The sequence below is a fragment of the Berghia stephanieae genome, chromosome 7 (assembly GCF_034508935.2).
Source record: "Berghia stephanieae isolate SIO BIC M18660-M18661 chromosome 7, UCSD_Bste_1.3, whole genome shotgun sequence".
NCBI classification, from domain to species: Eukaryota; Metazoa; Mollusca; class Gastropoda; order Nudibranchia; family Aeolidiidae; genus Berghia; species Berghia stephanieae.
In genome coordinates this window covers 47,000,776-47,028,505 of record NC_088366.1, presented here as the reverse complement: position 1 = coordinate 47,028,505, position 27,730 = coordinate 47,000,776, and the positions used below count along the sequence as shown (strand labels likewise).

The 27,730-nt window shown below is 35.7% G+C and overlaps 2 protein-coding genes across 6 annotated transcripts in view; one reads left to right on the top strand and one right to left on the bottom strand.

Annotated features, from left to right (window-relative positions):
- Positions 1-314, bottom strand: part of LOC144976246 (uncharacterized) — a 22,195-nt gene extending 21,881 nt beyond the window's left edge. For both annotated transcript variants that reach the window (XM_078920430.1, XM_078920431.1), the window contains exon 1: positions 122-314. The gene's annotated coding sequence lies outside the window, so the exon portion shown is untranslated. The remainder of the gene's footprint in view (positions 1-121) is intronic.
- Positions 315-6,411: 6,097 nt separating this feature from the next.
- Positions 6,412-26,516, top strand: LOC144977386 (gamma-glutamylcyclotransferase-like). 4 transcript variants are annotated; one of them, XM_078922547.1, is made up of 5 exons: positions 6,412-6,537; positions 14,687-14,757; positions 18,306-18,456; positions 21,080-21,222; positions 22,243-26,516. In XM_078922547.1, coding segments are annotated over exons 2-5 (603 nt in total). In that variant the 5' UTR covers positions 6,412-6,537; positions 14,687-14,755; the 3' UTR covers positions 22,550-26,516. The 4 variants fall into 4 exon arrangements, with proteins under 4 accessions (XP_078778673.1, XP_078778672.1, XP_078778674.1 ...); XM_078922546.1 differs by lacking the exon at positions 6,412-6,537 and adding an exon at positions 8,467-8,664; XM_078922548.1 differs by lacking the exon at positions 6,412-6,537 and adding an exon at positions 9,119-9,187 and having other exon boundaries at positions 22,264-26,516.
- Positions 26,517-27,730: the final 1,214 nt, after the last annotated feature.

The following is a 27,730-nucleotide window of genomic DNA, read 5'->3' as shown; positions in this document are numbered from 1 at the left end:
ATTACAATAATATCTATCTATCAATCTATCTATCTATCTATCTATCTATCTATCTATCTATCTATCTATCTATCTATCTATCTATAATGATTGATAATGAGTTTAATTTTGGTTATCAGACCTGAAAATACACGTCGGTATCAGCGATTGAAGCCAAGACAGAATACAATATTATAGGGTGTCTATAATATTCTAACTGCTTAGAGACAGCCCATACAAAGTTCTGATAATATGACAATGATTTTCAATGTTACACGTTCTCTCAGTGAGGTTTGATACTGATGATATAAGTTCAATGGAAGGTTTGGGTTTGTTTTCTGGTTTTATTTTACGTTTCCGTTTTTCATGGGTTCATTTTTGTGCCTTTTCCCATCAATTTAAGAAATGCGTAGACATTTGAATAAAGTAATAAATATCTGGAAAAAAAAGTGTGCAAGAAATAGTGTCAGACAAAGCATGAAAAAAAAGAGAAAGATAAAAAACCATCCCAAAAAATCACTTTTCCTCAACTGGGGATCGAACCTCAGACATCTTGATTAATTGTCATTACACCACAGAGGTTACCCAAAAGTTGGGACGATTTTATTACCTATAGATAGAATGAAGTTGACGTCACTTGGGTCTTTGTTATTGTTTTTCGTCATCCACGTTTATGAGTAATTCTCACTAAAATATATTATCCAGACTATAAAAGTTCATGGTTACATAGAGTTTTGGAGATAAAGATAAAGGGAGTAAATCTGACTCATGAATGAACAACACAAAACAAACGACGTTTCGGCCTTTGGTCTTTTTCAAGTAAACACAAAATACATATATATTTATATTAGATTGTCATAATAATGTAGGTGAAAATTTGTAAATGTGTGTGTGTGTGTGTGTGTGTGTGTGTGTGTGTGTGGGTGTGTGTGTGTGTGTGTGCAATGGAATATATATATATATATATATATATATATATATATATATATACATATATATACTAGTAAAAAGCCCGCAATTTCGCGGGAAAGAACTATTTTCATTCGATATTGCCAGAATCATTTTCTTGATTAGCTTGACTACGATTAGATGCACATTTTAATCGATGTGCTTGTCGTCGGTGCCATGCTTTATTCGGCATGATTTTAGTTTATCAGTCAGTAGATATCAATATCAATAAGTCGCAAGTCTTTACCACGCTTTACTTGGGAATGCTTTGCACTACATTCAATACTTCACAAATTAAAATGGTGGCCGAGAATCAAAACAATGGTCAAATTAGGACATTTTAAACTTTCACAAATCTATCAAGGTTTGTTCTAGAGTTTTTAAAACGCTTTTATATGATGACAAATTGAATCAATAAACGCCTGACAAAAGATCAACGGTGAAAATACAAATTGAATGAATTCTGGGGATGTAGAAGCTTTCGGAATGTCTCCCCTTTACTTAACTTATGTGAGGTCAAATGAAAATCTGAAGCGGACGCGAAAATATCATGTCCCCGAATCTGTCTACTTTTGGTTTGTTCGGGCTAGAAGCTAGACAGATCCAATTGACAGTTTGCCGACAACGTTTAACTAAATATTTCCCAGGGCAATAATTATCACATCGATGGCATAAAAACGACAGTAATATCAGCAGTAATATTCGTTGATGTTGTTAATCGGTGAAACTTGTTTAAAATTTCTGTAAATCCGAATACCGTCATGTGATCAAGTGAATTATATCACTATGAATGCCACGATTTGCTGAAAAATTGTATTTAATTTACCCAGTTGTTGATCTTCTCTAAGATGCAGTAATCTCGAAATATGTTTGTGGTCTTTTCGAACTCTCAAAGAGTAGGCGTTGATTTTGTACTTTTGTTTTCTGCCGATGATGGGATATTCAGGTAGAGTCGGGGAAAATTCGCCATTTGTCACACCCTGTCTTTAATTAAGTCCAGTGAAATTACTAATAATCATTACTATCCTAATTGTATAAATTGCATGCACTATGAACGCTACCCAGACACTGCATGACCAATCTCAGGCATTCAATCTGTTTCATAATTATCTGTCAAAATATCATAATTACCCGATTTTAGCATTTAATTAATAATATTTCGACAAAACAGAGCGGCGAATTTCCCCGATTAGAACGGCGAATTTCCTCGATACTAGTGGCGAATTTCCTCGAAAGCAGTGATATCATTGTGGCCCAAAATAAAATAAAAATAAACGAATATTTTAAACTATTGCGAATGATGGCAATATCAATAATAATGTTTAAATCATACAATATCAAAGTAACAGGCTGTAGAGTAAGGATCTAAGTTGAAAAAAAAACGCTTTAAAAGACAACGAGTGAAAGTAGGAATTTGGAAAGGCGGGTGTTGGATTTCAGACGAATCAGGCGCAGCGAAAACTGATGATCAAGATTGATGACACAACACTACCAACTGATGAAAATCCAAAATACCTCGGAGTGACACTGGATAGACGGCTGACCAATAGAACCCATCTTGAGGGTACAGCAAGAAAGATAGGGAAACGACATTGTCTACTCAGAAAACTGGCAGGAACAACACGGGGAGCATCGCAAACTCTTCTCAGGACATCAACCCTGGCCCTTTGCTACAGTGTGGCAGAATGTTGTGCTCCTGTTTGGACGAGAAGTGCCCATACAAACCTTGTTGATGTGAAACTAAGAGACTCGATGCGAATAGTAACGGGATGCCTGAAATCGACCCCAACAAATTGTTGCCAGTCATGAGCGCTATAGCACCACCCCACTTGAGGAGAGAGGATGCAACACAGAAATGGATATCCAGAGCTGAAGAAGATAGTGGAACTCCTCTGCAAACCATATACAAAACTGCGCCCCCAACATCAAGACTAAAATCTCCACCTTTCTACCTATCAAAGAAAGAAAACTACAACACGTAATTAACCTGGTGCGAGGAATGGAAAAGGAATAAGCCAACAGGATGGGAACTATTTGAAGATCCCTGTAAAAGTCTCCCAGTTCGACAGGATCAACCAAGAAAATACTGGATAGCTGCAAATAGACTACGTCAAAACATACAAGAACAGCTGCCAACATGAACAAATGGGGACTCCAAGAATCACCAACATGCCCAAGGTGCAACCAAGCACCACAAGATGCAAAATCATCATCGTCGTCGTCGTCATCATCATCATCATCATCCATCATCATCATCATCATCATCATCATCATCATCATCATCATCATCATCATATTATAATCATCACAATCATCTGATGAGACCCGAGAGCAACCAAAGGTTATGTCAGATGCGTCTAAATACGCATCAAATATATACGGCCCCGAGCCGCCCCAGAACAACCAACAGTCCTCTCTCAAATTATCACCAACAATTACAATGATTATTACCAATACCATCAATACAAAAGATGTATAAATGTATATAATGATAAACAACAATGATAACGAACTGTATCCTATATCCAAATCATTATGACAATAACAACATAACAACATATTTCACATACATAAGCATTTAGTATTCCTCAATATTAACATATTATGATACTAGAATATCATTTCATCAAAAAGCCTAACGCTAAAACTAACTTTATTAAAGACCACAACGTGAGTCACCAATATGTAACTCACTCTGATATTGTCCTGTAATCATCAATTACACCTCCAGAGTCAATGAGTAACTTGTGAGTACATGACTGGCATACACCGTATGTCAACGGTTTAACATGACTACTGTCGTATTAGAGATGACGTCATCAGCGATCTCCCACGTAATTACGAGTCAGGCCTGATTACATGATGAAGCCAGAGAGCCAACGAAGGTTATGTCAGATACGTCTTTTACGCATCAAATATACGGCCCCGAGCCGCCCCAAAACAACCAACGTTTCTCCCCCATCAACCATAAAGACAATTCAATGTAATTATCTCCCGTAAAACATATATCGCCCAGAGACAAGGACAAGGTTACCATCCAGCGGCAACACCATACCTTCCAAGATAAGACTAACCAACCTACTCACAACGTTATCATTATCAATAGCATGTAAGACAAAATCATCAAATATCAAAATCATCATATATAACATAATTCCAGTCTTAATATTATATTATTATTATTATTATTATTATTATTATTATTATTATTATTATTATTATTATTATTATTATTATTATTATTATTATTATTATTATTATTATTATCATTATCATTATCATTATTATTATATTATTATTATTATTATTATTATTATTATTATTATTATTATTATTATTATTATTATTATTATTATTATTATTATTATTATTATTAATGATCTCTGAAATATGAACATTATAAATCTAGTATAAGAAATATTCTGGCAGCAACTCACCTTGAAAAAGAGGAATTAAAAACACAGAGATAAACTAAGGAAAGTAAGCAAAGTAACTTAAGTTACACTAAAAAAAAATATCGTTTAATAAAGTAAAAGCAAGAGTGAAGTTGCACAGAACTGCTGCTCTTTATCAAGGCCTAAAAGGTACGTGGGTGGAGAGCCATGGTAGAATTTTAGTTTCCATTTAAGGAAATGTTGAAAGAGCTGCTAACTTTAACCACATAAAATTCTATAAAAATCAAGCTTTCCACCCAAACGAGATGACTATGTCCAAATAAGGTAACTTCGCTCTCCACCAATCGTTGCAACTTACAAAGAGGCGAGATGGGGAATGAGGGGAAATGATAAACACATTCTACTCACAAATATACACATGCATAAAAGACGGATATACCATTAGCATCTACCAAGCATGAATATTCAAATTCAATAAATTTCTCACCAATGAGCGCACAGGGATGTACCACAAAGAAGATAACATCAGAACCAAACAGTCTTAGGAACGTAGATATGAGTCAGAGAGACAGGAAGAGGGAAGGACAGATGAAGAAATAAATGAGAGAGAGACAGACAGACAGAGAGAGAGAGAGAGAGAGAGAGAGAGAGAGAGAGAGAGAGAGAGAGCTCAGACGAATAATCATTAAGGCAATTCCAGCATCAAATATTAATATACAACCTCCATCGATTAATATTCATATTAACAATGCTCATGACATAAATCAAATACATTGAACACATTCACAATTTCATGCGAACAATCAATACTCTTAAACAAAAATGATTATTCAGTAATTCCAGTAATTTAGATTAACAATACTGTCATACATTTGAGACAATACAAATCAAAAGATTTCAAAAAATGAAAAATTAATATAGATATATGTGCTTGTATTCGCTAACATCTTATATCATCTCTTCTACAACACAAAAATAAATCAACTAGTGCATAACCCAACAATCAGATAGCTATAGATAGATAGATGAATAGGTAAATAGATAGATAGATGGATAGGTAAATAGATAGATAGATGGATAGATAACTAGATAGATAGATAGATAGATAGATAGATAGATAGATAGATAGATAGATAGACAGATAGACAGATAGATAGATAGATAGATAGATAGATAGATAGATAGATAGATAGATATAGATAGATAGAGAGAGAAAAAAAAAAAAGAGAGAGAGAGAGAGAGAGAGAGAGAGAGAGAGAGAGAGAGAGAGAGAGAGAGAGAGAGAGAGAGAGAGAAAGGGAGTGTTAGTTCACACTTTCATACAACCAGAAATGTGGGAGTTACAATTGATGAAAGAACCCTCAAACAGACTGCTACCCAGGTATTTGAGATCTAAGAAACCTGGTTAAAAGTTAACAATCAACACACAGACATACTGGCACCCAGGGATTTGCGAGCAACGAAACATGATTTAAAATTCAACAAACACACAACCAGACTAACAATCAGGTATTCGTAACCCTATTTCATAAACAGTAACGTCAATGGAATCGACCCCTCTCTGATCATTGTTATTGTTTTTATACCGCCAAATGGGTGACTAGTTATCACATGATTTTCTTGATCAGATTATAAACGTTGAGGTTTACACATAATTTTCTGTGTTGGTTCTAAAGATAGTATGCGCTTGGCTAAGAAGCTCACAACATTGCCATCCGGAAGTATAACGGACCAACACGCAAAACTGTGTGTATACATGAACGTTTGTAGTCAAGTTAATATGTACAGTTCAGTGAGCATTACTCATAAACGCGGATGGCAAAAAACAATAACAAAGTGACGTCATCTTCGATCTATCTATTGATCAAGCTGTAGAACAGTGAGTATTTTACTTAAGCACAAACCATCGATAGTAAAACATGTGTAGTTTGCTGTGTCTACCAATCACTACCATTGTTTACATTATGACGATTGTCTGAGTGGCGTGGTTATCTACCTGTCTATTGTGTTTTAGCCTGTGATTTTGAGGCCAAAAGCCTATCGATAACATAATATACTCCAGAGACTCTCCGATCCCTCCAACCCGTGTCGCCCCCAACACCTACTATTGACACATCGTATATTATAGTAAAGAAGAGGGGGAGAAAAGGAGGAATAAAGACAAAATTTAACAGACGGCCTTTTCGTCCATTTTTACCCTGTATAGTGGTGACAGGTAATGTACGATCACTAAAGAATAAAATTGATGAACTGTTTTCACTGTGTCGTTTTAATAGTGACTATCGTCAAGCCTCCATAATAGCGTTAACATAGATTTGGCTCTCTCCTCACATACCATCGTCATGTTTTGAAATTGAACAGTATTCACTATTTCGAGGAGACCGGACTAATGTAAATAAACGAACCGGGGGTGGGGTGTGCACAATATAGTCTGAGTGATTGTAAAGCGCCATAGAGCACTTGTCAGTGGATTAATGGGCGCTATATATGTATATTATATTATTATTATGTACTATTATTCTCTTTTTATTATAAGTTGTGTTAGACCCGTGCGGCACTACAAATAGATCTTCTTCCGTTTTCATTCCTCAACAACCAAGACATCACTTGAGTTTGTTTATTCATTATCCATACTTCTTTTATCCTCTTTTATTACCATCGTCATGAATAATCTTCAGCCATCAACACCATTATCATCTATTAGCTTGAGATGTTGATGCAAATAACCCATCTTACCTATTATTGGACGAGTCCAAGTGTCACATCATCACTATATTGTTTTTAATCCGTCAAACAGCATTATGTAAATTAATATCGTGACACAATCGTGTCATTCAAGCGTGTCTGTCGTTCCGTGCGCCTAGGAGTAGTAGTATCGTTCGGCTACACTTCTTTGTTCAAGGTATCAATCGAGGTTCGGAAGTCATCATCACATTTGTTGATGGTTTCAAATCCCCCTTCCAGTTTTGTCTCTGGGCAATCTATTACGAGGTGGTTTGCATCTTGTGGTGCTTGGTTGCACCTTGGGCATGTTGGTGATTCTTGGAGCCCCCATTTGTTCATGTTGGCAGCTGTTCTTGTATGTTTTGACCGTAGTCTATTTGCAGCTATCCAGTATTTTCTTGGTTGATCCTGTAGAACTGGGAGACTTTTACAGGGATCTTCAAATAGTTCCCATCCTGTTGGCTTATTCCTTTTCCATTCCTCGCACCAGGCTTCTTACGTGTTGTAGTTTTCTTTCTTTGATAGGTAGAAAGGTGAACGAGATTTTAGTCTTGATGTTGGGGGCGCAGTTTTGTATATGGTTTGCAGAGGAGTTCCACTATCTTCTTCAGCTCTGGATATCCATTTCTGTGTTGCATCCTCTCTCCTCAAGTGGGGTGGTGCTATAGCGCTCATGACTGGCAACAATGTGTTGGGGTCGATTTCAGGCATCCCGTTACTATTCGCATCGAGTCTCTTAGTTTCACATCAACAAGGTTTGTATAGGCACTTCTCGTCCAAAAAGGAGCACAATATTCTGCCACACTGTAGCAAAGGGCCAGGGTTGATGTTCTGAGAAGTTTGCGATGCTCCCCGTGTTGTTCCTGCCAGTTTTCTGAGTAGACAATTTCGTTTCCCTATCTTTCTTGCTGTACCCTCAAGATGGGTTCTATAGGTCAGCCGTCTATCCAGTGTCACTCCGAGGTATTTTGGATTTTCATCAGTTGGTAGTGTTGTGTCATCAATCTTGATCATCAGTTTTCGTTGCACCTGATTCGTCTGAAATCCAACACCCGCCTTTCCAAATTCCTACTTTCACTCGTTGTCTTTTAAAGCGTTTTTTTTCAACTTAGATCCTTACTCTACAACCTGTTACTTTGATATTGTATGATTTAAACATTACTTTTGATATTCCCACCATTCGCAACAGTTTAAAATATTTTTTTTTTAATTTTGGGCCACAATGCTTTCGAGGAAATTCGCCACTAGTATCGAGGAAATTCGCCGTTCTAATCGGGGAAATTCGCCGCTCTATTTTGTTGAAATATTATTAATTAAATGCTAAAATCGGGTAATGATGATATTTTGACAGATAATTATTAAACAGATTAGTCATGCAGTGTCTGGGTGGCGTTCATAGTGCATGCAATTTACACAATTAGGATAGTAATGATTATTAGTAATTTCACTGGACTTAATTAAAGACAGGGGTGTGACAAATGGCGAATTTTCCCCGACTCTACCTGAATATCCCATCATCGGCAGAAAACAAAAGTACAAAAGCAACGCCTACTCTTTGAGAGTTCGAAAAGACCACAAACATATTTCGAGATTACTGCATCTTAGGGAAGACCAACAAGTGGGTAAATTAAATACAATTTTGTTCAAATTGTAACCATTTCAATTTGATGTAAAAGTTAATAGAATGCGTGTGTGATCCAGGAATGCCAGATAAATTTCAGGCATTCTGCCAACTGGATTTAAAAAATCTGCCAAATACCACAAAAATCTGCCAAACCGTACTATTTATAGTACCGCCTTTGAAAACTCATCAGTTTTGTTAACAAAAAATTCTCAAGGCCGATGTCATAATTTTTTTTCATTTCCCAAATTTTAAAAAATCACTAATACTTAAAAATTGCCATGGAAAACGTGGAGTAGACCTATACATTCATCCCTAGGCCTCGGAAAATAAAATCTTCCAAATATCTGCCAAACTGCCAAACCGATTTTTCTCTGCCAGACGACTTCAAATTCTGCCAAAAAAAAAAGGACATTTGGCAAACATCTGCCAAATTGGCAACCCTGGTGTGATCGGGTACTGAGCGGTCATTGACAGTGCACTTTCACTTTCATTTTCATTTTTGATATGGCTAACTTAGGTACGAATTTATCCAAATTCAAAATGGTTTCAATGCTGTAATGTTTTTGTTGTTTTTTTTTTTTTTTTTTTTTTTTTTTAAATTTAACACATACATTTCTGACAATCCCATGAATTATGAAAAAAGAATTTTGAGCTAGCTTTCTCCGTCGGTACCCAAACATAATATAAAGCCCTAAAAGTCTAAGCTAAAGTCTTGTAATTGTAAGAAAAGAAATCGCAATCTCTGACTGACAAAAATAGAAGCAGTTTCTCACTCATTTGATGCCTTTTGGTGATTCTTTTAGAATTGATAGAAAGTACATTGCGATAGACTATCAAAAGGGTAGCAAGCAATTACCATCTTATTGTCTGGGATTATCTTTGATGGGCCTAATGGCTCTGAATCTGAAGGACTTATTTTTACCTAGGCTGTCCCTCCAGGAAAATGCCACAGCATCTAATAATAATAATAATAATAATAATAATAATAATAATATATCTTTATTGTCCCCAAAAAAGTGGCAATTTGTCATTTGGTTACACATTTATAACAATACAATATTGACATAGACACACTCACAGTGACTCACACAAGACGCACACTAGTAACATAGTAGTTATCGTAAAAAACCCCCCAAAAAACCGGCATCAACATCATCATCATCATCACAACAACCTTCCTAATATTTTCGTTACAATCCTTCACTTTCACCATTCCCCTATAACACCATTCACCATCTTCATCATACTCCTTATTATATTATTCCTGTAACAAGCTATGAGAGGGAAAGCCTGTGGTCCTCCTCACTCACTCTCTCTCTCTCTCTCTCTCTCTCTCTCTCTCTCTCTCCTCTCCTTTCTCTCTGTCTCCTTTCTCTATCTCCTTTCTCTCTCTCTCTCTCTCCTTCCTCTCTATTTATCTATCTATCTCTCTCTCTCTCTCTCTCTCTCTCTCTCTCTCTCTCTCTCTCTCTCTCTCTCTCTCTCTCTCTCTGTTCTTTCACGCCTATGTCAGAAATAGTAATATTTTCATATTATATACATAACATGCAATTTTGTTATAGTAAAGTTACATAAAATGAGATAATGAGATTTGCACATCAAATTTCCTCTCTCTTCCTTTCTAAGGTTAAGAATCTTATCCTTTCTCATCCCACCCACCTCCCTCCCACCCCTCTCTCTCTCTCTCTCTCTCTCTCTCTCTCTCTCTCTCTCTCTCTCTCTCTCTCTCTCTCTCTCTTCATTCTTATCTATCTTCTCTGTATGTGAGGAATAACTATCGATGCTGTGAGTTTGTCCAAAATGCTAAAAACACCCGCCAGCAGGACACAACACACCAATACGCAAAACCACTTGCAGTCCCGAATCTGCATATATGGGATTGCATAATTTTGCTTTCCGCATGTCCTTGCTGCTTATTTTGTCTTTAAAAATTTAATTTTTGTTTAACTAATGGAAAAAAATAGTATTTGGCGTATATTTCCCCTTAAAAAAAAAAAATTGGAGCTTTGGCGATTAAAAAAAAACAAAAACACCTTTTTTGGCGGATCGTAATGGTTAACAGGTGATGGACAGTCGCTCGAAAATTTTCCTGAGCGATTTGCAATCAGGGGCGTGGCAGTACTAATAAAAAAGTGGACACATTTTTTTAAATTTTCGCTGTTTTGACTTCAGACTTCAGATTCTTGATCAACATCAAAATTCAGGGCTGAGAATCTTCCGCCTTAGGGCGGATTTCCGCCTAATTGGTGATTTATCTCCACCCATCATCATCACAATTCCGCCTTTTAAAAAGAATCACCATAACCAATACATCAAAATCCTTACCACCACCGTTACTACAACCACCACCACCACATCATCATCCCTGCAATCACCACTACAACAACCACCAAATCATCATTCGTATCACCACTTCAACTAAAACAACCACCACATCATCGTCCCTACAATTACTACAACTACAACCACCACCACATCATCATCCCCACCACCACTACTACTACAACCACCATCATATAATCATCTCGACCACCACTACTACTACAACCACCACCACATCATCACCCCTACCACCACATCATCCAGTGATGATAATCTTCCACAGAATTTCGGGATTTTGGGATTTTCTTTGAAATGGTCCGCTGTTTTTGCAGTGTCAAACATTTTTCAATAAAAAGCACTCAAGTGGCTCCACAGTAGGTCGATGAAAATATCATGTCTTGTGTCAAATTTTGACACCTGTGCTCATTGCATAAATTTTGGTGACATTCGCATTTTTCATGGCGTCAGCCAGGGTGGCGCCATATATATGTCAAAAGTGACACAATGCCTGTGATTTCCTTGGATGAATAGATGATGGGTAGGGATTGGAAAAGAAAAATAGAAAATCAATTCATCTCTCTCTCTCTCTCTCTCTCTCTCTCTCTCTCTCTCTCTCTCTCTCTCTCTCTCTCTCTCTCTCTCTCTCTTCTCTGTCTTATTTATTAACTGCATAACCACCAGGTTGCAGGTATTGTAGTGTGCTTTGTAAAGTAAAAACAAATAATTTCTAGCCTTTGGGGCAAAAATTTATAATTTATCACCGGTATGATTAATATTGTGGGCCTTTAAAATCACCACCACAACATCATCATCCCTACCACCACTACTACTACAACTACCACCACGTCATTATCCCTACCACCGCTACTACTACAAATACCTCCACATCGTAATCCCTACCACCACCACTACTACAACTACCACCACGTCGTCATTCCTACTTTCACTACTACTACAACAACCACCACCACATCATATAATCTCTACCAATACAAATGCTACAAACACCACAACATCATCATCATCCCTACCACCATTACTACTACAACTACCACCACATCGTTATCCCTACCACCACTAAATAACGATGTGAAATTGAATGTAAGCTTCGATTTTAATATAAGAAAACATAAAATGGATGTTTCCGGTTTTCTCTTTATCAACTAAACAGGATGAATGTAACACCCCGCTGACAAATTGAACCTTACATGCAATTTCACATTGTTATATATTTCTTCGAGCTTCGAGCAGCACCATACCACCACCACTACTACAACTACCACCACATCATCATCCCTACCACCACCACTACTACAACTACCATCATATCATCATCTCTACCACCACTACTACTACAACCACCACCACATCATCATCCCTACAACCACCACCACATCAATTCTACTACAACCACCACCACATCATCATCCCCAGAACCTCAACAACTACAACCACCACATCATCATCCCCAGAACCTCATCTACTACAACCACCACATCATCATCCCTACCACCACCATTACTACAACCACATTATGTTGTAATTATACTTTCACCTTTTGAAATTCCTACGAGTGGTGTCAGGAATTGCTGCGAGACACATTATTTTGGATTGCATCTCAGTAAATTTTAACGAAGTTCAAATCTATAGGTTACCGTCGTATGGATCTACGCGCTGAAAAATTTCCTCCTTTTTTGTAAATAGTCATTTTCACCCCTGAAATTACAATAGGTTTGATACCAAGAGCTATATGTCTACTTTGTTTAGTTTTGTTTTTAAGGGTTTTAGGGCGCTTGCAACGCATTTAGCTGTCCCCGCAGTTTTTCGCGGCTGCAAATTTCATCCTTGACCGCAAATTTTTATTTGGCCGCAAAAAGCCGCAATTTTCGCCGTTTTTGATGATTTTTTGTTTAAAAAACAACAAAAGCTATGAAAAATAGTGAAAAGACGGTGACTTTCAATGCTAGCATCCAAAATTGGCACTAAATAACGGACAAACATGTCTAGGCCTAGCCTCCCACCTCTATGGCCTAGCCCAGGCTATTGGAGATCCCAAGCTTTGTTTTTCGCCTTTTTTTAATATATCCTATTATGTTGCAAACATTTTTGTTTCTTATAACATGGTTTCTCTGAATGATTATCTACTTAACTACTACAGAAAATAAAATTATCCAGTTTCAAGAATCTACAATCGAGACAATTAATGCTAACTAACTGACAAATGATTTGATATTTCATGAGGAAATTCCTAATTTTATTGTATTGCAATCAAAAATTTTACTTTTCAAAGTTTAAGTCTTTTCCTTAGAAATTTATCACATTTATCATTTATGTAAACAAAATGTGTTCTATTAAAATATTTTTCATGAAATGCAATTTCATTTTTAGCCATAAGTTGCACTTAGTTTTCATGTTATGATTATGATTTGTCATGATTTTTTCCATGTTTTTTCATTCAAAAACCCATTAGGCCTATATTGAAATATAAAGCAATAATAATGCTCAAAATTGGATAGTATGTAAATAAATTCATGTTGACATGTGACATCAATATTCTACAAAATGCCCTATTTGTGTCAATTTTTTACCGTACATGTTGTTTTAATTGTTTGAATTTTGTAAAACTAGCGGCAAATTTTTGGCAAATTTTTCTATTTTGATGGCAAATTTTACCATTTTTTATGGCAAATTTTGACGTTTGAAATGGCAAAAAACCGCGGGGACAGATTTAGCTCGTATCAGCGCCAGTAAAAAGGAAGAAAATTGGATAGTAAAGACATTCTAGATTTGCAATTAAAGGACTTGAGGAAAAAGTAAGACAAAAGGGGAATGGTTCAAATAGGGAACAGATGTAGATTCCAAAAGCACACTATCAGTGTACTTAGTTTGAGATCGCCTAAAAGCCTCACTCAGACAAAAGCACAAGTTCCCACTATGAGGAATACACTCATAATATACAAAACAAAAAAATAACAGTACAGGACAGAGAGATGATTTACAAGGGAAAAAAAATTCATCTCCTAAGACTGTAACTATTCATGTGACTGTTTCCCTCCCAGCAAAGGACTCTGGTCAGGGTCAGGACAAAACCAAGTAATCTCATTCCAAGACAGAGACAGAGAGCAATTGGAAACAGATACAGGGGGATAGAAGACACAGTATGTACCTCCCTGCCCACTATGGGAGGTCGGGAACCCCACTCAGATGTCTACTTCAAAATTGTTGAAATTAGAAATGAATTTTCATTCGGTAATCTATTTTAAAAAAATTAAATTTTGAGTCAGGGAACGATTTCATCGACATAATATTGTCGATTTGCCACATGACATGTGGTTGACAGATGTCAAAAAGGTGTTGATATTGATGCTATGCATTTAGTTGTTTTTTTTATTTTACTTTCACGATTTTTATTTTTTTTTTTTATTTTTTTTTTTTTTGTTTTTGCTTTGTTTTTGGTGCAGGACTAAAATAATTTTTTTGACCCCTCCTGACTCCAGTAGTGATTGGTTAGCTGGGTCTGTTAAATCTGGTGGAAAGTACTTTGCGATAGACTGGTGTCCTATCCAAAGGGTAGCATGCAATTGATATTGTGTTTCATGCTATAGAAACCTGGTATATACTCCAGCTCTACGGGCCTAATGGCTCTGAAGGACTACTTTTTATTTTAACGATACATTTTTTATTTCCTATTTAGATAAGTGTCTTGCATGGTCAAAGCTTTTCATCTGTGTGTGTAGAGTCGTTATTGGTAGATCATCTCATCATGTGAGTACAAGTGTTTGACTAACTTTACTCTTGCCTCTTTGTATGAAGCAATTGATGCTCTATGCATTTTCAACTCACATCTGCCCATCAGATATAACGCATCAGCACACAAAACAATGTGTAACCTTAACTGTTTATAGTCTGATTAATACAATTTAGTGAGAACTATTCATAAAATTGGCTGACTAAAAATCATAACAAAGAGCAGCGTGACGTCATTCATTTTCGTTTCTTTTATTAAGTATGTGACCCATCATCTCAAATCAATATTTATTATGTTGGGAGTGATATGGGTGGTGAAAATTGAATTCTTATTCTTCTTTGTGATTAGGACAGCTAACACCGCCATATTGATCCCCATCATAGGTAGCTGCTGCTGTCTTGTCGTGGCGAGTAGGCCGAACCCTCTCCTTAGCAAGTACAGAAAAATGATCTCATTCGTTACCATACAACCAACATTTTTCTCATTCTGATTTCATTTGTACATGACAAAATTTGAAAAAAATATTTTTGTTATAATTATAAGAACGTAATGTTGTGTGACACAGCTTGTTTTGATTAACAAATAAGTTATATACAGCATGTACTTATGTCTTTTGCGTTATAGTTTTAAAAGTCAATTTTTATGTTTGATGGGTCTGAAATTTCGGGAAAATAATAATAATAATAATAATAATAATAATAATAATAATAATAATAATGATAATAATAATAATAATAATAATAATAATAATAATAATAATATAATAATAATAATAATAATAATAATAATAATAATAATAATAATAATAATAATAATAATAATGATAATAATAAATGGCATTTATATCGCGCTTTACCCCATTGTCACAGACTCTAAGCGCTTTACAGTGATATAAAACAAAACGTATTACGGTAAGACAAGTGTTGGTGGAAAAGTGATATGATTTCAATTTAACAACAACAAAATTATGATGATAGTATTGCAACTTATGACATAAAAAGATAAAACTTTAAGTGAGATTTGAATCTGATCATGGGAGAGAGTCCAGAAAATAGTTGAGAACAAGATTCTCCCTGTTGTGTAACTCGTATTGCACCCTGATACTTATGAACTAAAGAGACCCACATCAGTGCTCGAATGATTTCACAGTCATCTTGGGCACACAACAGATAGAAATGGACAAAAATGAATATAACAGCTTTGAAAAAGAACAAAATACCAAACGCAGAACATTTTGGGATCAAAACCCTTTTTCAGACAAAAACAAACACAACCCACCCCCCCCCCCCCAAATAAAAAAATAAAAAATAATAAAACCAACAAAAAATGCGAACAACATTAATACATCACTTAAAAATACAGACAGATGGCAGGGAAATTATTGGTACATATTGTACACAAGCAGTAGAATCTTGAAATCTTAATTTATTCTTTTTTTTCATTTAAAATTCTCTCTCTCTCTCTCTCTCTCTCTCTCTCTCTCTCTCTCTCTCTCTCTCTCTCTCTCTCTCTCTCTCTCTCTCTCTCTCCTTTCTCTCTCTCTCTCTCTCTCTCCTTTCTCTCTCTCCAAATAAACACGACATACTCCTCTCTCTGTTCAGCTTAACCGCTTTGTAATCTCTATCCAATGTGTGACTTGTTATCTCATGATGTTGTTATGTAGGAATAAACCTGATGTTAAAATTTCAAATTAAATTTAAGCAGATCAAAAATACGAAGTCTTCAGTTTTAGCACGCTGAAGTAAATACTGTATTAACTCACTCAATACTATATAGGTCTAGATATTTTTGCTGCGTTTCAAAATTGGAAAAAATGTATTAAAAATGAGCATAGTTGTATTCAACTACCATGAATATATAAAAATTAAGAACATTATCTTTGATACTACTATACTACGCCTATAATTTGTCTAATGAAAATGTGATAAATAGGCATGGGGTAAAAAGTAACCCCGGGTATACCAGGATACCTGGATACCTCTGTATAGAGCTTTTAGACTTGGTGTAGTCTCCTTCGCTCCTCCTCATCTATTAATGATTGGACCAATTTTTATAATTGAACTTGTTTCCTAGGATGTTGCTTATCTCCAACTCTGCTTTGAATTTATTCAAATTTTTTGCTGATACTGTGGTTTCTTGCAGTTTATTCCAGTTATTTACAATTCTAGATGAAAAAAAGTTCCTTCTTTCATTTGTTTTAAAACGTTCTTTTTCCAGTTTCTTGCTGTTTCCTCGTGTCTGTATGTTCTTGTTTGGTTTAAGAAATCCTTCCTCTACCCTGTCTATTCCCTTTACTATTTTATATGTTTGGATCATATCTCCTCTTCTTATCCTGTAATCTAAGGTCGGGAGATTTAATTCTTTCAATCTCTCACAGTAGGTTTTGTCTTTCAGGTGTGTGATAAGTTTTGTTGCTCTCCTTTGCACTCTTTCCAAACAGTCTTTGTCTCCCTCAAACTTCGGATACCATATGCAGTTGGCATATTTCAGCTTTGATCTAACCATAGTCTTGTAGATGGTAGTCATATGTTTTGTTTTCAGATTCTTGAAATTTCTTTTCACTATTCCGAGTGTTGTACCAGCCTTAGATTGAACATCTTGAATTTGCCTCTTGAAGTTTAGCTTCCTATCAATAAATACTCCTAGGTCTTTTTCCCCATTGGATTTCTGCAGGGGTTTTTCTTTCATTATATAGTTTGCTTCTCTATTGTTTTTTCCTCGGTGAAGAACTGCACATTTATCTACATTGAACTCCATCTGCCATATTTCGGACCATTCTTCAAGCTTTTTCAAATCTTGTTGCAAGGTGTTTCTTTCCTCTTCTGTATTAGCTACTCCATAGAGCTTAGTATCATCGACAAAGATTTTACATTTAGATGATAGATTGTCTGGCAAGTCGTTGATATAAATCAGGAAGAGAACTGATCCCAGTACACTTCCTTGTGGAACTCCACTTGTTACCAGTCTCTCCACTGATGCTGTTCCATTCACTATCACTTTTTGTCTTCTATCTATGAGGAAATCTCGGACCCATTTGACTGTCTGATCATTAATTTGATACTATTCCAATTTCCTGATCAGGTGCCAGTGTGGAACTTTGTATACTACGGATATAGTCGGTGTTAGGGTTGAGTGAGTTAATGCCCCTCATAAAGCATAATATTTTCTCAACCTATGGAGAGGGTCCTCAATCAAAGACTGAGTCAGATATTTTTGGTTATAAAATTCAATTTTCAGCACTTCAATCATCCTGACAGGACACTGTTTTGAGGCAGTGAGTCACATATTCCCTTTTAGACGGAAAACATCCTTTAAATATTGATCGATTTAAATGACCCTCGTTTTGACAAAAGCTCTCAAACCTGGGACTTTAAAGAAGACATCATGAGGTACTAGGTTTGAGAATTGTTGTTGTTTTTAGAAATAAATTTTTTATAAGATGAGGATCATTTAAATCGATTGATTTTTTTTTTGAAGGTCGATTTTTTTTTGCCAAATAAGTGTCTTTCCAGATCAGGGCAGTTAACAGGTTAAAAGCAACCTTTTTTTCGTTTTGAACTTTCAGGTTGACTCTTCTGGGAATTATCTCTTTGTTCATCGACTGCGTGTGTAAAAAAGAGTCGTTCTACTATTTTGGTTATGGCAGTAACATGCTGGAGGAGAGAATACACATCAATAATCCAACAGCCCGCTACATTGGAAATGGAACGTTGAAAGTAAATAGTCTCTAATCTGTCTCTCTCTCTCTCTCTCTCTCTCTCTCTCTCTCTCTCTCTCTCTCTCTCTCTCTCTCTCTCTCTCTCTCTCTCTCTCTCTCTCTCATATTCTCTGACTGTCTGTCTTTCTACATATCAATCTATCTATATACAAGTACCCACCAACATTCATAAATATATACATATACATTCAGGCCTGTAAATCTTCCGACTGTTGTCGGATTTCCGACAGTACGGTTTTGCTCTATATATTCTGGTAAGTGTTAATATTTTAAAAAAAAAAAAAATTAATAACAAAAATAAAATTTGTAACATCTAAGAACAGAACCAACAAAAAAGAAAATAAAAGAGTTCTATTTCGTACCTCGAAAAAAATCAGATTTTATTCCATTTCGAACGCCGACTTTTAAAAAAACAAAAAAACTTTTTATTTGCCGCATCAAAGACAAAACTTATCCAAACCAGCATCAAAGACAAAACAAAACTAGACCGTCTATCAGTTAGCTATATTATCCAGTGATGATACTTTTCCGCGGATCCGCGGAAATCTGCGGTTTTCTTTCCTTTCCTCGGTTTTCCTCCTCAGATCCTCGATCCGCGGATATTTCCTTCATTTCCTCCTTTTACTTTTTTTTTATATAATAAATCTTTAAAAAATACCTCCTTTTTAAAAAAAATATATATATATAAAAAATTTCCTCCTTTTACTGGACTCCGGGCGTTTTAAAATTGTACTCAAAAGAAGTCATCCTGCCTACTTTCCTGTGGTGCAAGAATGTTCTAGGTGAGTTTTCCGTTTTTCCGAGACTTTTTCTCCTTTTTGACTTTTTGTGAGTATCATCACTGATTATCATGCCACCTAAACGCTCCACTAGACGTGGGTGTATTCACTGCCTGCCTACTCTGCCACACAGGCAGTGAGAGAGGGTCACGCAAGTTCGCGCAATACACATCTAGTCAGTAAATAACTAGCACACACAGCGTGTGTCGGACCGGGCCGTTTCTCTCTATTTTGCTGCCGACACACATGCATTTCTCCATCTCTCTTTTCTCCTTCCAATGGATTCTTTGTTTCTGTCTAATTGTTAACCGGAAAATAAAATATAATTATTTTTCTTCGAGATATATATTCTTCTTTGAAAGCTCTCAGTGGAAGTATTCTTTCCTCATGACCGTGATTTTAATTTTTCTCTTTTTTCTCATTCACACACGACCGCATCCTCTACTCTTCCTCCTTCTCCTTCTCTCTTCTCTTCTTCTTCTTCTCTTCTTCTTCTTCTTTTCTTCTTCTTCTTCTTCTTTCTTCTTCTTCTTCTTCTTCTTCTTCTTCTTCTTCTTCTTCTTCTTCTGCTTCTTCTTCTTCTTCTTCAATAAGAATTAATCCAAATAAACAAAAGAATCAGCTTAAAAGTTTAACACAAAACAAAAACAGAGTGAAGATATGCAGCTTCTTGTGTCAAGCACTAGATACACATCCTTCAAAAAGGTAGGAATTGTTCTTTACTTTTCCTTTCATTTTACAAGTAACTCAGACCTGGGCCCAGAAATGTGTGTACCCTCTCAAATAATTGGGATTTTTTTTGATACGATAAAATAAGGACCTCATTATAAATGAGTTGGGGAAAATGACAGGATTTGACTAGCCAATTGACATGTCATATCTGTGTTGTGTTTATTAATTAATCTATATTTTTGTCCTGTTGGTCTATTTCCGCATGTTCAAAATGTTCCGACAATTTTTTCACCAACCATTTACAGGCTTGTTATGATACAAGTATGGTACGAAAAGTGCTTGACATGTAACACTGAAGTGAATTATTATTGTAATATTTTCCAACTGACTCCAAAATCGTGCTACATATTCCATTAATATCTATATATCTTTATATATATTCAGTGCAGCACAGGAATCTCTAACACGTAGATCTCAAAATCACAAAAATCTCTAACACGTGATAATTCCCCATTATAATCCCTCTATTTTCATTGTACTGGCAACACGAAAATCTTGAACACTATCAGAGGCTAACATGGAAATCTTGAACAAAATGGACATTAACTCTTGCATTTGTTGATAAAATTCTTTTGCTTTATGTTTGTATTGAATGTAAACAATAACTGCCATTGCTCTCTATGATATGTGGCCTAGAATGTATTAGAAAAGACTCTTTACTCACATTCTCTCACTGTGCTCGGGCTTTAAAATGAGTAGCTGACCGTTAACAGTGTTGTCTCAGCCTGAAAAAGTTTTAATAATGGCCTGATAGGCATTACGTCTCATTCTGCATATTACATGTTGGTCAGGGACCCTTTGTTAATGGCTTTGTGTTTAGTGGATATTGCGCTATATAAAAGCTCAAGTTTTGTTTTGTTTTTTGTTTTTTGTCTGCTTACTACGAAGGTTTTATTTAATTTATTTATTTATATTTTTTTGGACACTGTGTCACAACAACAACAAAAAAAGTTGAGCTTTTATATAGCACATTATCCACTAAACATGCTCAAAGCTCTTTACACAGGGTCCCTGACCAACAGCAACACGTAACGAATGAGACACGACTCCTGTTTGGCGATAATACAATCAAAGAGTTACCCCATACCTTCATTATTTTATTCATTCCAGAATTTCAAATTTGGATTTGAGAAAACGTGTTGTACATCAGATGATTTTGGCGCTGCGGCAACCTTAAGGCCTGGAACTGAACATGACGAGGTGAAAGGTTGTGTGTGGATTATTAATGCTGAACAAATAGCAAATCTTGACAGGTAATCGTAGATTATAAATGAGAGGAACAAAGGGATACCAAGAACCTTTTTTTTTTTTTTTAAAGAAATTGATTCTTATGCAAATGTTTATATTATATATAGCTATTCTTTTTATGTCTAGAAAGAGGGATTTTCCTTTTTCTTTTTAAGGCTTTGTGGTCTAGTGGAATGACTTGAGCATTCAGACTTGATGCCCAGAGTTCGAGTCCCACTCTGGGTGGTGCATAGTCAAGTCCTTGGAAAAGGCTCTTTACTCACATTCTCTCAGTGCACTAAGTGTAAAATGAGTACCTGGCCGTTAGCAGCGTTGTCTCTGTCTGAAAAATTGTAATACCAAGAATATCAAGAACCTCTATTTAAAAAAAGAAAGAAATTGATTCCTATGCAAATGTTTATATTATATATTGCAATTCTTTATATTATGTCTAGAAAAAGGGATTTTCCTTTTTCTTTTTGGGCTATGCAGTCCTGTGGAATGACTTTCACATTCAGACTGAAATGCCCAGAGTTCGAGTCCCACTCTGGGTGTGGTGCATAGTTGAGTCCTTGGAAAAGGCTCTTTTCTCACATTCCCTCAGTGTAAAATTTTTTTTTGAAAATTGAGCTTTATGAAGCGCAATATATCCACTAAGATGTGCTCAAAGCACTTTACAAGGGGTCCCTGGTCAACAGCAACATTTAACATGCAGGATGGGACATGTTGCCTGTTAGGTGATATTACAATTGTAATTATAACAGTGTACTCAGTGTAAAATGAGTACCTGGTTGTTAACAGTGTTGTCTCTGTCTGAAAAATTGTAATCTCACCTAACGGGTGTCAGGTGTTGTCTTACATTTTAAGTCTTGCTGTTGGCTTGGCTAGATGCCCCTTGTTAAGCGCTTATTGTTCTAAATAAAAGCTCAAGTTTTCTTTGTTTTTTGTTGTTTTTTTTATTTTAAAAGTTACCTATTGTTATGAAAAAATAAACACCAAATTTTCGAAAAGTTTTGAGCAGATCTTCTAATTAAAAAAATATATAGTTTGTTTTGCTTCCTCAAAAGGCAAGAATCCTGTTACAAAGCTATTGAAGTTGACGTGTTATTGGACAATGGAAACACACTGCGTTGTCGGACGTATGAAATAAATGTTGATGTTACTGGGGATACCAAGCCTCACCCTTTCTACCAGAGAATTTGTGTGGAAGGAGCCAAACAGCACCACTTGCCAGATGATTATATCAAGTTTTTGGAAAGTTTCGAGCATTCAAACCAACCTAGAAAAAAGGGATTTTACGAAGAGCTTGTTCCAGTAATAGAAAAATTGGACAAAGGAAACAGTTTATTTTAAAATATGTCGACATATTTATTCTTTATTTGTATAGCGCTTTTGAGCATGTTTAGGGGATATTGTGCAATATAAAAGCTCTCGTTTTTTGTTTTTTTTTAATTTAGAGATCTGAACAATTGTGTATTAAACAGTACCAAACAAAAGTAGCATGTTTGACCGGTAATCAGAAGGTCTGTAGTTCAATTCCCAGTCGAGGAAGACCGATTTTTTTGTGAATTTTTATTTTTTTCATTTTTCTTTCTTGCTTTGTCTGGCACTGTTTCATACACAGTCGTTCAGATCTTTATCTTACACCAGTGCCTGCTCCCCATTTTGTCCCTTTGATATTATTTTTAATCAACTACTCGTACTCAATTTTGCCCATCATCAGAATTAGTGCTCGTTATATTTTAAGGATTGTACTCATTTTTCTTACAAAACAACACTGTACATTCACAAGAAATTATCATAGCAGTAAGTTCACAATTCCAAAACACAGAACCTTCACATATAAAAACAATTTCTTCCCAAGAACGATCAAGAAATGGAACACTCACCCACCAGAAATCCTAGATATTACCAACAACAACAAATTTGATCAACTAGTAAACATTTATCTTTCAACTCAATAACACAGTAATGGAGAAAGCCACCACATAATTGTATAAAATCTGAAAAGATGGGTAATTCGTCTTTTCCAGATAAAGACATTGAACTGAACTGAACTGATAATTTCCTATTATTTGTGCAGCTATGTGGTCCAGTGGTATGACACTCGCCTTCGGATCGGAAGCTCCTGAGTTCGAGTTCCACTCTGGGCAGCACTTAGTTGAGTCCTTGGAAAAGGCGTTTTGCTCACATTTCTTCTTCTTCTTCTTCTTCTTCTTCTTCTTCTTCTTCTTCTTCTTCTTCTTCTTCTTCTTCTTCTTCTTCTTCTTCTTCTTCTTCTTCTTCTTCTGCTTCTTCTTCTTCTTCTTCTTCTTCTTCTTCTTCTTCTTCTTCTTCTTCTTCTTCTTCTTCTTCTTCTTCTTCTTCTTCTTCTTCTTCTTCTTCTTCTTCTTCTTCTTCTTCTTCTTCTTCTTCTTCTTTTTCTTCTTCTTCTTCTTCTTCTTCTTCTTCTTCTTCTTCTTCTTCTTCTTTTTCTTCTATTTCTTCTTCTTCTACTTCTTTTCTTCTTCTATAAGAATTAATCCAAATAAACAAAAGAATCAACGTAAACATTTAACACAAACAGGAGCGAAGATATGCAGCTTCCCATGTCAAAAACGAGATACACATCCATCAAAAGGGTAGGAATTGTTCTCTTCCTTTCATTTTACAACTAACTCAGACCTGTGCCCTCAAATAATTGGGATTTTTTTTTTTTGGTACCATAAAATAAGGACCTCATTATAAATAAGTAGGGTGAAGTGACAATATTTGACTAGTCAATTGACGTGTCATATCTGTCCTGTTGTGTCTATTTTTGCGTGTTCAAAAAGTTCCGACAATTTTTTCACCAACCATTTACAGGCCTGATTATTATATTTTTTATGTTGAATGTATAATGTAAGCATTTGAGTGTGTTCCTCTTTGTTGGATTTTGCGTTTGTGTGCGGATGAGACTTATAGGTGATCTCAAACTAAGTACAATGGTGGTATGCTCTTGGAATCTACATCTGATCCCTTTTTTGTTCCCAGTTCCCCTATGTCTTACTTTTTCTTGAGTGCTTTAATTGTAATTCTAGAACTTTTTACTATCCCATTTTCTTTTTACTGGCGCTGATATAACCTAAATGTGTTTCAAGCGCCGTAAAACCCTTAAAAACAAAAACAGCATTAAAAAACTTGAACTTTAATTTTATTTAGCGCAATATCCACTAAACATGCTCAAAGCACTTTACAAAGGATCCCTAACCAACAGCAACACAACCTGTAGAACTAGACATGACGCCTGTTAGGCGATAATACAATATTTTTTTTCTGTCAGGATAACACTTTTAACGGCCAGTTACTCATTTTACACCTGAGTACGGTGAGAGAATGTGAGTAAAGATTCAAGGACTCAACTATGCTCCGAGCGAGGCATTACAAAGCATGTCTCGGGATGTAATTTCATCTGTCCAAAGTTTTGTTCTCTAAAGCATTCCAGTTTATTTCAGTTTCTGTTGTCAGGAAATGACCCTAATATTTAAGGCACTGCTTGTGGCTGTTTCAAGTTTTTGTGATCCCTCTTTTTTGTTATCAAACATACTGGATGAAATAATATAACATTATATTTTTATTCATTGTCATCAAGCATTATGTTCTGTGATATTTTAAACCCTATTTTTATTATTTTAAGAATTAAAGTAAAGCCTCTTGCTATATCTAGTATATTTGATTATTTGCAACAGTGCTGTATACGATTTCACTTTTTTATAATTTATTTATTCATTTATGTATTTATTTGTTTATTTATTTCTTTATTCATTGGTAAAGCCTGGGTTATTCCAGTCACCCCTTGGAAAAGACTCTACAGACATATTTTCCCTTCGGATTGAATAGCGGGGATTTTATTTTTTATTTGTATTATAATCTTGGGTGGGGTTCCTGACCTCCCATAGTCTGTCCCTCCAGGAAAATGCGGCCGCATCCTGTGGCCTTCTGCATCTGTCAGCAAAAAGCTAAATAATTCCCACTATAACTACTACTACTCCTACTACTATTCCCACTACAACAACTACTACACTACTGCTCCTCCTCCTCCTCCTCCTCCTACTACTACTAATACTACTACTACTACTACTACATTACTACAACAACAACAACTTCTACTACTACTTCTACTACTATTACTACTACTACACTACTACTACTACTACTACTACTACTACTACTACTACTACTACTACTACTACTACTACTACTACTACTACTACTACTACAACCGCTTCTACAACGACTAATACCACTGCTACGACCACTACTATCATTACCTCTACCACTACTACTATTACAACTATTATTATTATTATTATTATTATTATTATTATTATTATTATTATTATTATTATTATTATTATTACAGTAAAAAATAAAATATTGTTGTTGGAATTTCGTTTCCTTTTATTTATCATTGTCATTCATGTGTATCTTTTTTCCCCTAATCATTTGACCATGTAAATGTTAGCTATTTTAGGTGACATTTTTTAATTACCCATTCTTAACACGGAACTCTGCCACAGAGGCTGGTGTAGCATGCTAAGGGTTTAAAATCAATGTTCTTTAAAATAGTGAACTTCTACATTGTCAAGTAGTCTGGTATATATTTCTGCTTTTTAGTTGTTTTTAATGAAACGAAACAACTTAATGCAGCTTTTAAACCTATTAGGAATTCATTATTTATTGTGAAAATTAGGTTTTGGGGGTTACAAAAGCATGCAAGAACATGCATTAATGTCAGATTTTTGGCATAATATATGGCATAATATCGAATTTATGGCATAATTTGCCCTTTTTTTTTTTGGGCATAATATTTGCATAATTTTGCCACAAAAATGACACAATTCTGTCTTCTATCCCCCTGTATCTGTTTTCCAATTTCTTTCTATCTTTGTCTTGGAATGAGATAACTGACCTTGGCTAGAATCTTTGGCTGGGAGGGAAACAGTCGAATGTATAGTTTTAGTTTTGAGAGATGATATTTTTTTTCCTTTTAAATCATCTCTCTATTAGGTACTGTTACTGGGTGGGGATCCTGACCTCCCATAGTTGGCAGGGGGGTAGTACATACTGTGTCTTCTATCCCCTTATATCTGTTTTCCAACATGCTTTCTGTCTTTGTCTTGGCATGAGATTACTTGGTTTTGTCCTGGCCCTGGCCAGAGTCCTAGCTGGGAGGAAACAGTCAAATGCATAGTTATTGTTTTGGGAGTTGATATTTTTTTCCTTGTAAATCATCTCTTTGTTATGTGTTATTATATTTGTTATTTTTAATGTATAATTAAACAGAACTTTGAGATTGTAATATTTGTCGCTCAACTCTTTAGCCCTCTACCTGGGGGGTGGGGTCGGAGTGTGTCACTTGCTGTATCCTCTAGCCCCTTATATCTGTTTTCTGTTTTTGTTTTGGAGTGAGATTTCGTACTTAGTTTTGTCCATGACCTGATCGGAATCTTTGGCTGGGAGGGAAGCAGTCTAATGAAAAGTTAAAGTTTTAGGAAATGTTTGGGGTTTTTTTCCTTGTGAATCATCTCTCTGTTATGTAGTGTTAGATTTTTTGTTTTTAATATATCATGGTTTGTCAACATTTGAGTGTGTTCCTCTTAGTTGGATCCTGGGTGGAGATCCTGACCTCTCATAGTGGGCAGGGAGGTACATGCTGTGTCTTCTATCCCCCCATACCCGTTTCCCAATTGTTTTCTGTCATTGTCTTGGAATGAGATTACTTAGTTTTGTCCTGATCCTTGCCGGAGCTCCTTGGCTGGGAGGGAAACAGTCGAATGTATAGTTATAGTTTTGGGAGATGATATTTTTTTCCTTGTAAATCATCTCTCCGTTATGCATTGTATTATGTTTAGTTTACATATTATATTATATGATTGGTAAACATTTGAGTGTATTCCTCTTAGTTGGGACCTGTGTTTGTGTCTGGATGAGACTCTTAGGTGATCTCAAACTAAGCACATTGGTAGTATGCTCTTGGAATCTACATCTGATCCCAATTTGTTCCCAGTTCCCCTATATCTTACTTTTTCTTGGGTGCTTTAATTGTAATTCTATAACTTTTTACTATCCCATTTTCTTCCTTTTTACTGGCGCTGATATAACCTAAATGTGTTGCAAGCGCCGTAAAACCCTTAAAAACAAACAAACAATCTTAGTTGGATCCTGTGTTTGTGTCTGGATGAGACTTTTAGGTGGCCTCAAAATGATAGTGTGCTCTTGGAATCTACAGGTGTTCCCTATTTTGTACAATTCCCCTTTGTCTTACTTCTCTTGTGTGCTCTTGGAATCTACAGGTGTTCCCTATTTTGTACAATTCCCCTTTGTCTTACTTCTCTTGTGTGCTCTTGGAATCTACAGGTGTTCCCTATTTTGTACAATTCCCCTTTGTCTTACTTTTCTTGTGTGCTTTAACTCACTCAATCCTAGAGAATGGGTGGGGTTCCTGACCTCCCATAGTGGGCAGGGGGGGGGGGGGGGTACATACTGTGTCTTCTATCCTCCTTATACTTATAT